Source organism: Syngnathus floridae, chromosome 17, assembly GCF_059516105.1.
Source record: "Syngnathus floridae isolate MCC-2025c chromosome 17, RoL_Sflo_1.0, whole genome shotgun sequence".
Classification (NCBI taxonomy): Eukaryota; Metazoa; Chordata; class Actinopteri; order Syngnathiformes; family Syngnathidae; genus Syngnathus; species Syngnathus floridae.
Window position 1 is genome coordinate 9264932 of NC_142429.1, and position 13243 is coordinate 9278174.

The 13243-nt window shown below is 45.3% G+C and overlaps 3 protein-coding genes across 23 annotated transcripts in view; 1 reads left to right on the forward strand and 2 right to left on the reverse strand.

Moving 5' to 3' along the window:
• Nucleotides 1-1389: 1389 nt before the first annotated feature.
• LOC148384283 (uncharacterized) lies at nt 1390-9132 on the reverse strand. 9 transcript variants are annotated; one of them, XR_015853501.1, is made up of 9 exons: nt 7073-9132; nt 6875-6932; nt 6633-6794; nt 6326-6448; nt 6050-6160; nt 4691-5951; nt 3388-4625; nt 2515-3317; nt 1390-2262 (listed from the first exon to the last, which is right to left on the reverse strand). XR_015853501.1 is itself a non-coding variant. In XM_088358487.1 (9 exons), exons 5-9 carry the CDS (start codon nt 3569-3571, stop codon nt 2243-2245), a joined length of 291 nt encoding a protein of 96 aa, XP_088214613.1. In that variant the 5' UTR covers nt 3572-4625; nt 4691-5951; nt 6050-6794; nt 6875-6932; nt 7073-9132; the 3' UTR covers nt 1390-2242. The 9 variants fall into 9 exon arrangements, 1 of the variants encoding a protein (XP_088214613.1); XM_088358487.1 differs by having other exon boundaries at nt 2515-2584; nt 3220-3317; nt 3388-3463; nt 3545-4625; nt 6050-6794; XR_015853497.1 differs by having other exon boundaries at nt 1892-2262; nt 6709-6794.
• nme3 (NME/NM23 nucleoside diphosphate kinase 3) lies at nt 8540-10779 on the forward strand. Of its 2 annotated transcripts, none has more exons than XM_088358486.1 (5): nt 8540-8738; nt 9497-9627; nt 9700-9801; nt 10020-10132; nt 10207-10779. In XM_088358486.1, the coding sequence occupies exons 1-5, from the start codon at nt 8702-8704 to the stop codon at nt 10319-10321; spliced, it is 498 nt and encodes a 165-aa protein (XP_088214612.1). In that variant the 5' UTR covers nt 8540-8701; the 3' UTR covers nt 10322-10779. The 2 variants fall into 2 exon arrangements, with proteins under 2 accessions (XP_088214612.1, XP_088214611.1); XM_088358485.1 differs by lacking the exon at nt 8540-8738 and adding an exon at nt 8842-8996.
• A 46-nt stretch (nt 10780-10825) lies between these two features.
• mapk8ip3 (mitogen-activated protein kinase 8 interacting protein 3) overlaps nt 10826-13243 on the reverse strand; it is a 36936-nt gene continuing 34518 nt past the window's right edge. For 10 of the 12 annotated variants that reach the window (XM_088358468.1, XM_088358469.1, XM_088358471.1 and 7 more), the window contains 4 exons: nt 12908-12946; nt 12199-12363; nt 11764-11910; nt 10826-11696 (listed from right to left, as the gene is read on the reverse strand). In XM_088358468.1, coding sequence (XP_088214594.1) covers nt 11572-11696; nt 11764-11910; nt 12199-12363; nt 12908-12946 — 476 coding nt within the window. In that variant the 3' untranslated portion in view covers nt 10826-11571. The remainder of the gene's footprint in view (nt 11697-11763; nt 11911-12198; nt 12364-12907; nt 12947-13243) is intronic. The other 2 variants (XM_088358478.1, XM_088358472.1) reach the window with 1 other exon arrangement.

The window sequence follows — 13243 nt, forward strand, 5'->3', positions numbered from 1 at the left end:
GTGGGCCGGTGAAAGTTCCCACCGCTGGGATCGAACCAGAGCTGTACGGGGCATGAGGCCGTGTCACGAACCGGTCGGCCAGCGTGACCTGGCAATCGGCGGCCGCCAGTTCTCTTTTGTACTTACCCAGCACGCGCGGAGCGTAATACTGAACGTATAAGAATGACTCGAAGTGAAAGCGGGGTCACTGCCGAGCTCGCCACGCTTGGCGAGTGGCTCCGTCGCTGCGCTCGAACACCTGAGATCCAGGGTTCGATTCCCCACCCCTGCTGCCTGCGCCGCCTGCGCTGCCTGCCGCCTGCTACCTGCGCCGCCTGCTCCCCGTGCCGCCTGCGCCCACTACCCCCCCCCCCCCCCCCACGCTACCTGCGCCCCCTGGAGGTAACACTTGTCAATACTCCCTCCTTGGAGCAAATATATAATCAATAACTTTTTTAAACTTTAGTAAGTTTTTTTAAACTTTTTGTAACTTAATATTCTAGGCTGTTCTAAAACACCATCTGGTATGCTTGATACACATTAGAGGAGGTGTAAAGAAAAAACATATTCATTACTTCATATGGTGTACCGGCACAAAGGTTTGCAGTGCTGAGGACATGAGACCTAGAAAGAAGCAGTGCTGATGTATCAATGGCCGAGCGATTAGGCACATGGACGGGCAACCCCCAGCCTCGGGTTCAGATACGGCATTGCTCAAATTGGCAAATCTTAGCAAACCACAGAAGACGACTTTCTGCATCACATGAATATGTTTTTTAGCATGTGGTTTATTACGCAAATGAATTTGCTTTGTAGAGACATACACATTGACGAGATAGCGGCAGTACCTATGCGTATTTGTTAGGTTGCTTTGGGCAAAACAAACCGCAAAAGACGTCTATTATTTGTAATGTAGCTGTTTCAAGTTAAAAATTATTGCATACAGTTCAATGGAGCGTCAGACAGGCTGAGGCAAATGTGTATTCGGTTGCTTTGGGCAAAACAACGAAAACGCATTAACCCAGCACCAGACAGCTTGAGGCAAATATGCTGCCACCCGGTGGTAGCACTTGGAATTCATCTAGCCTGTCTGATATGGTCAATTTCATGAGGATGCTGGTAGGAAGACGAACACTCTGCCCTTTACTTCACTCTGAACTGGGTGGTATCACCCAGTACATGTACAGAGGCTGGCCGTGTAGTTCAGCAACTGTGCTTTGAATTGAAAGCCAAGGTCCTAAACGTTACACGCTATGTTTATACATTCAATTGACCTCAGCAACGACCTGGACTGTACAGAAACAGCCTTCTTTGTAGTCAGACAGCCAATGGGGACGCCAAGCCGTGCAACAAAACATGCAAGAAGTTTCACATTCAAGAGATGCAGCTTCAATTGAGGCTCATCGCCAATGATGACTGACACCAAAGTTGACTTTATTTACAAGACCACCAACAGGAAGAAAACCCCCCACTGTGCATTTTATTCACAAGAATGCCCACAATGCATGACGATTCAAAACAAACCAAAAAATGGCTCTGACCACATTAAAACAGCTTTTACTCATACAGAAAAATGTACCAACATTCTGCAAGATTCAGAGTTCAGTGGCCATTTTAAAGCAGGGTTGCCAAAGACGACTTCTTGATCGCAACAGAGACCGTTTGTACGCTTGTCGTTTCCATCTATGGGTGTCTGGCTACTTGGCTTTTGTCAACCATTTAGAATGCATCCAGCCTTTCTTTGTGTAGTTAAAAAAATTGGAAAAAAAAAAGCTTGACACTGCATATTTAACAAGTCAATTTTGTTTCAGCCTGACTTTACAATTGTCTTGTCATTGAGAATGTCTCAAATGATTCCAGTTTGTATGCACGATAGACTGCCAATGCCAATGTTTAAAATGGACCACTTGAATTCAGTTCACAGTTTAATTGCAGTTCAGTGGTACACACACACAATTAAAGTACAAACAGTTCATTTCATGATTAAAAAAACAGTAAAACAACAATATTGCAAAATGACGCAGCGCTGAGAAAGAGAGAGGCCTCATGCAGACGGCCAGTGTGCACACCCAGTGAAAAAGTGGAAGGAGGGAAAGAAAGAAAGGACAAAAGAAAAAACAAACTCATACTCTCCTTAAATGCTGGCTGAGCGCTTTGCCCTCGCCGCATCCGCAGCCGTCCGTCTCGTGTCGGTCGCTCATCACAGGCGAAGGTCGGCCGATGGTTGGCTCCTCCCCGCCCGGCCGGTATTCGACGTTTGGACTCATCCTCCGCCTCGTGGTACTGCAAAAACAAAAACGGCACTGTCGCATGCGGTTCACTTCTGTGGACGTACTCATTACCTGTCTGTTAAAGCTTGCGCCTATTTTAAGCTCCCTTTATTAATTGCGTATGCATACATGAACTTTGTTTTCTTTTTATGTCTGTTCCTATATGAAGAATTCTACGCTTATAATTTCTTTCTTTGTCGTAAAGTACTTTGAGCTGCATTTCTTGTATGAAAGGTGCTCTACAAATAAAGTTTTTTATTATTACCCTCTGGTCTCGCGGTCCTGTCCAGTCCCTCTCTGTGCAGGCACTCGTCCGATCCACTGCCCCAGCAATCCTGAAAGGCAGACATTGTGGTGGTTTTGGCAAGGGGAAAAATTCCACTAGCACCCCCCCCCCCCCAACCTTGAGGTAAGTTTGAATCAGGTAACTAGCGGCACGCACAGGCTGGCGCATGTCTCATACGATCCTCCCGCATTGGAGCGATCCGGGTTATGAAGTGTTTAACCCCTTACAAAAAGGGAAGAGGAGGAGATGAGAAGAGGCTTTGGTGCGCACTTAAGCGCAACCGGCCAGTTCCCCCTGAGTAGAGCTCGCTTGGCCGAGAGGGAAAAAAAAAGAGGAAAACGTGACGTCACGGAAAGCGTCACGGAGAATCTCCTCGTCCTCGACACCGTCGACGACACTGGGACCCAGGCAGGCAGACATTATACCCTGGTATTCCACAAAGGGCAAGGTATAGCCACGTTCCACCCTGAGCGCACCAGGCCATGCAGGTACTGCCGGGCACATTGGAGAAAGAGAGCGAAAGAGAGAGGGGAGGGAGGGAGGCTGGAAGGGAGGCAGGGGGTGTCTACTTTGCCAATTCGTATCTAAAGGGTCACAGCAACCCAAATGCCCGTGCGTGCTACTAGTTACCCTATTCAAACAGACAGGGGTAGGGAAAGCACAAAAGAAAAAACAAAGTCATACTCCCCCGAACCGCTGGCTGCATCTGCACCCATCAGTCTCGTGTGGGCCGCTCGTCACGGGCCAAGGTCCGGGTCTGCTCCGGCCGGTGTTGGACCCGCCTTCCACAAGTGCAAAAAGACAAACGGCACTCAGTTGCATGCGGTTCACTTCTGTCAACGTACTCATTACCTGCCCCCTCCCTGGTCTTGTGGGTGCAGCCCAGTCCCTCTCGGTGCAGGCTGGCGCTCGCCCCATCCGCTGCCAGCTGAAAGGCAGAAAAGTAAGGAAATCAAATTAAAACCAACAAGTGTGTACACTACGCTTGCAGATTGGATTGCCGTGTCACCGCCTCTGGCCAGCCTTGGCCAGTCATGCATCAGGCTCCTCTTCAACACTTGGCGACTGCTTTCTTTGGGTGATTCCTTCAATCGCGGGTCTGGTGGCCTCCGTCCACCGGCTCCTTCCACCTTGCAAGACAAGCACAAAAGTCTCGCTGCGCAGTCGCTTGCGCTTGCCGTCGCTTGCGCCGTCGCTTGCGCAGTCGCTTGCGCTTGCCGTCGCTTGCGCTTGCCATCGCTTGCGCGGTCGCTTGCGCTTGCCATCGCTTGCGCGGTCGCTTGCGCTTGCCGTCGCTGCGCGGTCGCTTGCGCTTGCCGTCGCTGCGCGGTCGCTTGCGCTTGCCGTCGCTGCGCAGTCGCTTGCGCTTGCCGTCGCTGCGCGGTCGCTTGCGCTTGCCGTCGCTGCGCGGTCGCTTGCCATCGCTGCGCGTTTGGCACTCAATGAGGGCTGCACAACATTTTGGAAAATCAATGATATGGCAGTATTGGGCCAGACCACTGCACTGAGGCAAGTTGTGAAAAATTCTTGGATGGAGGTTAACTATTTGATCGCAATGAGATCAGATAGATTAGTTAACTTTAACTTACATCGATGACTTATCGTCTTAACTCATTACAAATAGTTAGGCAAGAAAATGTTTCATTTGAGACATGAAAAAACAAATCTTTGCTGTCTTAAAGTGCATGTCAATAACCTAGACCACCATATGGCAGTTTTCCAATACACGTGCAGCCCTACACACGTCACCATTGGTGTCCAAATGGCAGCCTCGGGGCAACTTGATCAACACGCCGCACGAATGAACACAACACTGCTTTGTAGCACTAAATATCAATGGTAACATTTTGTGATTGATTTAATGAATTTGCGTCAAAGAATTCTGAATTTGTTTCAGTATGCAGCCCTCAAGCAGACATTGGGACACCGCTGGTGTAAATTTAAAAAAAAAAAAAAAATCCATTTCACACGAAGCTGCGCAGTTCGACGCCTACAGGGAAGCGGGTCTGCCTCAAAACTCGGCGACTTCAGAGCGATGCCACAGCGGTCCGTTCACCTCTGATCAGATCGTGTCACATCCCGGTCGCCATCTGCAGAAACAGAAACAAATGTTAGAAACTCAAAGAGCACCCCAAGTTGTCGGTCACTTGCTTACTTGATCACAGCGGCTAGCTATTGGTGACCGTCGCCGGGTCAGATCGGGCCGTGCGCACCCCCCCCCCTTTTGCGCCCGGCCTGCAAATGGCAGAACATGCAATGAGTTGGGCGCTGCTCGCATCATTACGTCTTCCTCGTGGACCGGCTCGCCCAAACACCGCCCCCTACACCTAGAGAACAAAGGACACACAGCTTAGATCAAGCACGACAGTGGTAGGTTAGAAAAAGACAAAATGTTACCGTCTCGCTCCAATGCTGTCCTACACCTAGGGGAGAACAAAGAACGCAAGTACCACAGTGGTGGTAGGTTAGGGTTAGATGAAGTGCAACAGTGGCAGGTTAGAAAAAGACAAAATGCTACAAGTCAAATTGCAAAATTGGACATTCGGGATCGGCTCGCTCCAACGCCGCCCTACACCGATGGGGGAGAACAAAGAACGCAGCAAGCACGACAGTGGCAGGTTAGAAAAAGACAAAATGGTACAAGTCATATGGCAAGCTTGGACATTGGGCTCCAAGTCAAAGTTCAGGTTTGTCTCTATCCAAGTCACCACGTCCTCCCCCAAGTGAGCCGTCGATGGCAACCAAGCACAAGACACCGCTGGATCCAGATAAGCCACAACCTCTCAAGCAAGACCAACCGTCAGACCCCCAAACACTGTCCACACCTGCAACCTTTCCCTCGTGCACCCATAACCCAAGGCAACCACACTGCCCCCTCCTGGGAACATGATCCACACATGTTGACTTTTGCAGCGTGCTGCTTGATTCTTGACTTGATATGGCATTGCTCTTTTGGATATGGCATTGCTCTTTTGGATATGGCATTGCTCCTTTGGATAGGCCATTGCTCCTTTGGATAGGCCATTGCGCCTTTGGATAGGCCATTGCGCCTTTGGATAGGCCATTGCGCCTTTGGATAGGCCATTGCGCCTTTGGATAGGCCATTGCTCCTTTGGATAGGCCATTGCTCCTTTGGATAGGCCATTGCTCCTTTGGATAGGCCATTGCTCCTTTGGATAGGCCATTGCTCCTTTGGATAGGCCATTGCTCCTTTGGATAGGCCATTGCTCCTTTGGATAGGCCATTGCTCCTTTAGATAGGCCATTGCGCCTTTGGATAGGCCATTGCGCCTTTGGATAGGCCATTGCTCCTTTGGATAGGCCATTGCTCCTTTGGATAGGCCATTGCTCCTTTGGATAGGCCATTGCGCCTTTTCATGTGGAATTATACTTTTCCCATTCGGCTCCTCTTGCAGCCTACAATAACACAGACAGTCATTAATTGTGTGCTGGGAAGCTAAAACTCGACAACCATTGTGTTGGGAAGCTGAAACTTGACAAAAACAGGTTTTCACCTGATTTAGGACTTCTCTTCCTCAGTGTCCTCAGCATCACTGAAATAGCTCCTCAAGAGCCTCCTGCTTGCCTTGTATAGAAGGATGCTGACTGGGCAGCCTTTTCTAGGGCTACAAAAGACAAACAAAAGTTATTGCAACAAAAATAGATATTTTAATTTTATACATACGAAGTAGAGTTTTGCAGTTGAAAAAATACATCATTATATTGTAGTAAATTATAATAATTATTCAGGATTATAATTCATATTTTCATTTCATCATTCATCAACTCACCTCACATTGGACAGATGATCCAGGTTGGCGGCGTCCAAAACGGGAGAAAATAAGCCGCGCAAATGTTTGTCGCGTAATGGAACGAGAGCAGGCGGACGGGCGCCATCTTTGAATGGATTTGCTCTGATTTGGACATGACGTAACAAATTCGTTACATTTAGCAGTTTGCATAACACGGAAATGGCACACGCATAATATAAAATAATGTAGTTATTATATAATAATATAAATGGTTTACTTGACTAGAGTCAATCTAACATTTCATTGTCAGACAAACACGCGCTTATCGGCGGCCTCATTTACGAACCTTCTACAGACAGACGAATGAAAAAATGCTGGCCAGCATTAAAAGACACAACCGCTAAAGACATTTAAAATACCACCAAAACGCGCAACGACGCGACGCAAAGTGGATTGTGGCGTGGCGTGCCGTGCCGAAACCCCAAGCACTCCCTGGACAGCGAAAATCCTGCAAGAAATAATAAATGGCATCGTAGGAAACTGCAAACATTTGCTCACGGGCTAAATGGCCTGCGGCCTACAATTTACCTCCAGGCCCACCGTCGCTGTGGACGTGACGTGGCCGAGTCACGAGAGTACGACAATCCTGCGACAAACAAAATAAATACAAAAATTAAAAAAGGCTTGTGAGAAAAGGCAACAAAGCGTGCCAATCGTGCAACAAACACGGCGTCCGTCGTGAAAAACGGCAGGAGACGACAAACATTTGCTAGCATGCTCGCTTACCTGAGAAACCGTCCGCCGCCGCCGCCGCCACGCGCTCGGTGGCACCTGCATATGATAACTCCCCTTGAGCACACCTGTCTTCAATTTACCGAAAGCCCTGACGTCACATCCGTCAATTCAAATCTTCTTCTCCTGATCGTCCAACGGCGCTCCGCACACTGACGCCGCCAGGTGGTCGCCCGTCATGGTGACTACTGTGGAAAGGGTTGCTTCGGACTATCCGATGAAACTTTGAACACCGAACATGTTTGGATGGATACCCTATCAATAGGACCAAATCTCCTTTTGTTTCCGAGCAGGCTCTGGTCGAGTGGTTAACGCCACCTCGTTAACCTCGTGTAGTATACCTCCACATATTGTCATATAAAGCAGTTAACCAAATGTCTGATTTTTATGTTTTAATTGGCGGATATAAAAACAAGGAATAAGACGCCAGACAAGTTTTAACATAAATGTTTATTAAAAATAATAATATTAAAAGCAAATTTCAAACCAGCAATCTAATGTGAAATTGCAGTAGATATATCGGATGACAATATTTAGGCGTATATAGGTATACACGTTATTTAAAAACGACTCTAAGTGTTATACTACGATACAAGTGCTTACCAGCTCAGTGGCCTAAGAGGAGAGTGTCCGCCCTGAGATTGGGAGGTTGTGGGTTCAAACCCCTGCCGAGTCATACCAGTGACTATAACAATGGTACCCATTTCTTCCCTGCTTGGCACTCAGTGTAAGGGGTTGAAATGGGCCCCCCCCCTGCTGCTCACGATCATTGGGACTTTTGGCACTCAGTGTAAGGCAGGGGTGTCCAAGTCCAGTCCTCGAGGGCCGCATTCCTACATGTTTTCCAAGTTTCCCTCGCTAAAAACACCTGATTCAAATGATCAGTTCATCCTCACGTTCTGCAGGAGCCTGATCATTGGGTTGAAAGGCCTGAGCACTAACCACTACACTATGGAACCTCGCTCATATAACATGGAACATACATGGTTTTATGGAGTAGCACACAAGCAACTGTGTTGCAAATGTTTCCATGATAAAATATTTTAGATCCTACTGGGATTTGACCACAAGTCGCTGGGGTGAAAGGCCAGAGAATTAACCTCTACACTATGGAACCCTCGCTCCTATTACATGGATTTTACATGGTTTTATGGGGCAGCACACAAGCAACTTTGTTGCAAATGTTTCCATGATAGAATATTTAACATCTTGGTGAAATTTGAACCCGGGTCGCTGGGGGTAAAGTCCAGAGCACTAACCACTACACTATGGAACTGTCGCTCGTATGGCATGGAACATATATGGTTTTATGGAGCAGCTCACAAGCAAATAGTGGTAGAGTGTCCACCGTGAGACTAGCAGGTTGTGCGTTCAAATTCCGGCCGGGTCATACCAATGCCTATAAAAATGGGACCCATTGCCTACCTGCTTGGCACTCAGCATCAAGGGTTGGAATTGGGGTGTTAGATCACCAAATGATTCCCGGGCGCGGCACCACTCCTGCTCATGAAAATCACACGGGGATGGGTTAAATGCTGAGGACAAATTTCACCACACCCAGATGTGTGTGTGATCATTGGGACTTTTTTAGAGAATAAGGTCCCGGAAGATCAGAAAAATCTAATGTCGAGTTACGGGAATGTTATTATACAGAGCAAAGGTACTTCTATTTTTTTCATCATTTGATTTATCTTCATTATGATTAATATATTAAGTATGGGGGAAAAGTCGACAAATTCTAAGAAATAGTCTACGTGTACTTATCTTGCTGCAAGGACTCCAAACACACGTCAACCAGTGTCTGCAAAGAAAAGCAAGCGTGCGCCGAACTCCGGTCCTGCTTGCTCGAAGTGAACACCGTCCACAGCCACCATGATTGGCTTTTTTCTTTCTTTGTTTTCGCAAATCTTCCAGTCAGGTCAGTGTTGTATCAGTTTCGACTCTCCAGTTCGTCACCGCGTGCTTGTTTGCAGCTGGTGAGAAGCTCATAATCGTGCCGAATGCTAACGAGCGTCATAGGTGAAGTTAGTTGCGAATCGCGTGGCATTGTGGGATGTGGCTGCCATTTTGAAGCTAGCAGTTTCCATGGTGAATGTAAACAAAACTTTGCGGATGCTGCGTGACGCTGATTCGTTGGTTTTGTATTGGTGCACTGCCCTCTGCTGGCCAAATTATTGAACTTCCAAATCCAACGGGATTAAATCAATTTAAAACTGACAACGTTTTGAGTTTTTGAATTTCGTAAATGACATCCTAACATCCTTATTTTTTCATAAAAACAAAATAACCCAAGAGATGTTTATTGTCCAAAATCCTGTGACTTTTATTCTTCAGATGAAACATCCAGATGTTTATTGCAGTCATTTTTTTTTCATTAATAAATGTTTACTCAGTAATAAATTATTTTATTTTCTCCAGGCTGGATAGGTGTGAACGAGTGCACCTTTATTGCTATCAAACCAGATGCCGTGCAGCGGAAACTGGTGGGTGAAATTGTGCAGCGTTTTGAGAGAAAAGGGTTCAAACTGGTGGCACTGAAACTTGTGCAGGTATAAAAGCGCACCACCTACAATACATTGTATTTTTCTTATTTCCATACATTAATTATATGCATGTCTCAGGCTTCAGAGGATCTTCTTTTGGATCATTATTGGGATCTGCGGAACAAGCCTTTTTTCAGTGAACTGATTCACTACATGAGGTCTGGTCCAGTGGTTGCCATGGTGAGATGTTCTTGTGTTAAAATGGTACTTATATTAAACTAAGTTAATGGCTCCATTATGTTTTTCTATTCACTGAAGTGGAAGCCTATTAGAAACTCATTCCTTATTTGCATTTTTGTTTGCGACATAGCTGTATTTTCATGAATTTGATGCATACAATAATAAAAATTACATGAACCTCTCTTTGAATACACATAATAATGGCTGTGTTGATTCAGGTATGGCAGGGTCTTGATGTGGTCAAGACAGCACGCAAAATGTTGGGCGAGACCAACCCGGCTGAGTCTCTCCCTGGGACTATTCGTGGAGACTACTGCGTGGATGTAGGAAGGTAAGAACAACTGAGGTAATAAAAACTATTTTAAAAAAACTATATAAAAAAACAAAACTGTTTGCACACTGCAGGAATGTGATCCACGGCAGCGACTCTGTTCAGAGCGCCCAAAAGGAAATCTCCTTGTGGTTCAAGAAGCAGGAGCTTCAAATGTGGGAACGCAATAGCATGCCCTGGATCTACTGAGGACGACGACGCGGATTCTGCATTTCAGTTTTGTCATCAGGATCTGGCGTCGGTCACCTGTTCCGGTGTTCTTAATTTAGTTACAATTTTGAGGGTGAAAAAGACTTTAATTAAACACCAGCTTTGTTATTAATAAATAAAAGGCTGCGAGAAATGACACATAGTACCAAACACTAGCTGGCTAATATTCCATTTAAATAATGAAAATGCACTTTGCTTCTATAGCTCATGCATTCATGCTGTGAGCATCGTGACCAAATTAGGAATAAATAATTGTGTCCATTGTTTACTTGAATAATTGTTTCAGTATTACTCTTTTGTCCACTAGATAGGTAAGAAAAGGAAAAGTGAAAATGTCAAAAAGCAACTTGTGAATTTAAACATCCATCTTATCGATTCGTTTCGTGATGTTACTTGTTTTACAGTTGCTCAGATAAAATATTTCTTCAGTCGCCTGATGCTCTTGTATTATGATATATTGCATATACACACAAAGACCTCAACTTTGCTGTTTATCAGCACACGTATGTTTAATATAACCCACACTGAGCTCAATGCATGAATTTTCCATCTTGACCAAAGAGGGATGGGCTTTGTAGACATTTACAGCGACCTGTACACACAGTAACAAGAAATCCACCTGCTTTTTTTAATCACCTGAAGCACCGCATTGACATCAGATCTTTAATTTACATCAGGGAGCTGCAGGTCCTCTCAACTGTTTCTATTGACAAATATCTCTTTAGGTTTGAGGTGAACATGCCTTCACCATCTAATCCATCCATTATTAATAAAGTTCAATTGTTAATATTCCCACAAGGGTATTGGATGAGAGATAACTATTGTCTACTTGAAATGTAATTGTCAGTCATAGTATCTTTTAAAATATTTTTGGTACATACAATAGATTTTGGGGAGCTGGAGAATTCTGGGTTCACTGGGTGGCGAACTAAAGGAAGAGAAGGAACCATGGGGTTGATGCAGGACTAGAGAGTGCTTGAAGGGTGAATACACGACAGAGAAAACGGGATATTTATGAAGCTGAGTTACGAGGCCCACAATGATATTTGGAATGCCCTGATGGGGACGGTAAAAGCAGGGCAGGTAGATTAGGAACGTACAAGGCATTAAAGGTTAGTAGTTGACGGGGCACAAGGGACGATGCACAGCTTGTACAGTACTGGATTTAGAAGGGAGAACTTATACGTGACCAGGGATTTATATTACAGAGGAGATAGTGAGGGGAGAAGTCACTCGGGTATGTAAGACACCTGCCACACGATGATGTGGCTCCGCTCTGCTTTGCACAAAGCGGGTTTGACCTGTGTGGTGTCGTCGCTTTCACCTTCCTCTGTCTCATCATCCTCGCCATCCCCTGAGGGAAAAAACAAAAAGATTTTCATAAAGATGGATTTTTTTTTTCTTGCTGAGTGAATGCTCACCTATGCGGAAGTCAATGTAACCTTCTCCACCACTGAGTACCAAAACATTTTGAACACTTTGGGCCTCCGTCTCCGGGGGGGCTGTGGAGCCTGGACCTTCTGTCGGGCTATCTAGCACGCTGCCGTTCAGTGTGGCTAGAACATTGCCTTGTAGAAATAATAAAAAGGGCATAAGAGTAGGACTAAATGTGTCATGAGAGATTCAAGAAATGTCTATACATTAAAGAAAATAATTGGTACAAAATTAATGATGTAATGTCTGTTGTTTAAAATATCAAAACCCAATTTTTAAATGCATCATATTTGAACACACAAGATGTTAAGAAAATACTAAAAAAAGAATACTACTAAAAAAATAAATAAAAAAAAAACACTAACTTATACAATTTATAATAGAATACTGCACATTTAATTAACCGCAGCAACAAGGCCTACCGGGAACTGTGACGAAGAACTTAACAGCATCACGGTGTCCGTGGAAACATAGCTGCGCCTGCGCCATGGAGCAGTAAGGGATGAAGCTTCCGTTGCTTTTCTCCGAGCCGTCGTCACCGTACACGTGGATCACCCCCCCAGAAGATGTCGGAGATACTTTATTGGCTGAGGGGAATCACAGAAAAACTTGCCAATGTGAATAAGGTTATTTCATTGAAATATCCAAGCAGCACGTGTGTTTAAGAACAGGCCCAAAAAAAAAAAGAACTTAAAAATACCAGGAATCGCAAATTAGAGTGATGGGATTTCCGCACACCGGCATGCAGTAAGCCACACCAACAATATCCCACTGAAGTCATCAATACAGTGTAGCAAAGATGAACAACATGCAAAGCAACCAGCAACCAAGGGAATGTCATGAAGTTCAGATAGAAACCAAATCAACCACTATTAAGACAATTGGACTTATTGAACCTGAATGCTAACATGCTATTAAATGCAACATAGTCAATGCTGCCATGTTGCAGCCAATGGCATTGACCGTTGCTACTATTTGAGTTAGCATGTTAGAAAGCTGATGCAGAATTAAACATCAGAATCAATATTTTAGACAATCACCTCCTTTTTTAAAATATTTTTCATTTTAGTCTTATTAAAGGGACACATAGGCAGGTGAAGAGGAGCGGGAGGAAGGAGCACTCCCACTTACCCCTCAAACCCAGGAGTTGTCCCCGGTGAAGGACCACGGCTACAGGAAGAGGAGGAAAGGGAGAAGGAAGAGGATGATGAGGAGGAAGGAGAGCAGAGGAGAAAGTAGAGAAACTGTCGGAGAAACCCACTCGGAAACAATACTTACACTGTTCGAGTGAATGAAATTATCCCTGAATTTATAAAAGCAACCCAAAATGTTCTCAACCTCGACAGATTAAGGAGCTAAATGATGGTGCTGCAATGTAAACACACTAAACTCACAACAAACGGATGACAAAATAAAGATTGTAAGAGCCCCCGAGCTGTAAACAACTGTTGAGATGCTATTTGTTAT

Coding starts and splice junctions, on each gene's coding strand:
- LOC148384283 (XM_088358487.1), bottom strand. CDS start 3,571: ATGACTGGCCAAGGCTGGCCAGAGGCG. Junction 3,464..3,544: donor GCCAAGGCTGGCCAGAGGCG/GTGACACGGCAA, acceptor TCTGCCTTTCAG/CTGGCAGCGGATGGGGCGAG. Junction 2,263..2,514: donor CAGGACCGCGAGACCAGAGG/GTAATAATAAAA, acceptor TTGTTTTTGCAG/TACCACGAGGCGGAGGATGA.
- nme3 (XM_088358485.1), top strand. CDS start 8,951: ATGATTGGCTTTTTTCTTTCTTTGTTTTCGCAAATCTTCCAGTCAG. Junction 9,628..9,699: donor TGGCACTGAAACTTGTGCAG/GTATAAAAGCGC, acceptor TGCATGTCTCAG/GCTTCAGAGGATCTTCTTTT. Junction 9,802..10,019: donor CTGGTCCAGTGGTTGCCATG/GTGAGATGTTCT, acceptor GTGTTGATTCAG/GTATGGCAGGGTCTTGATGT.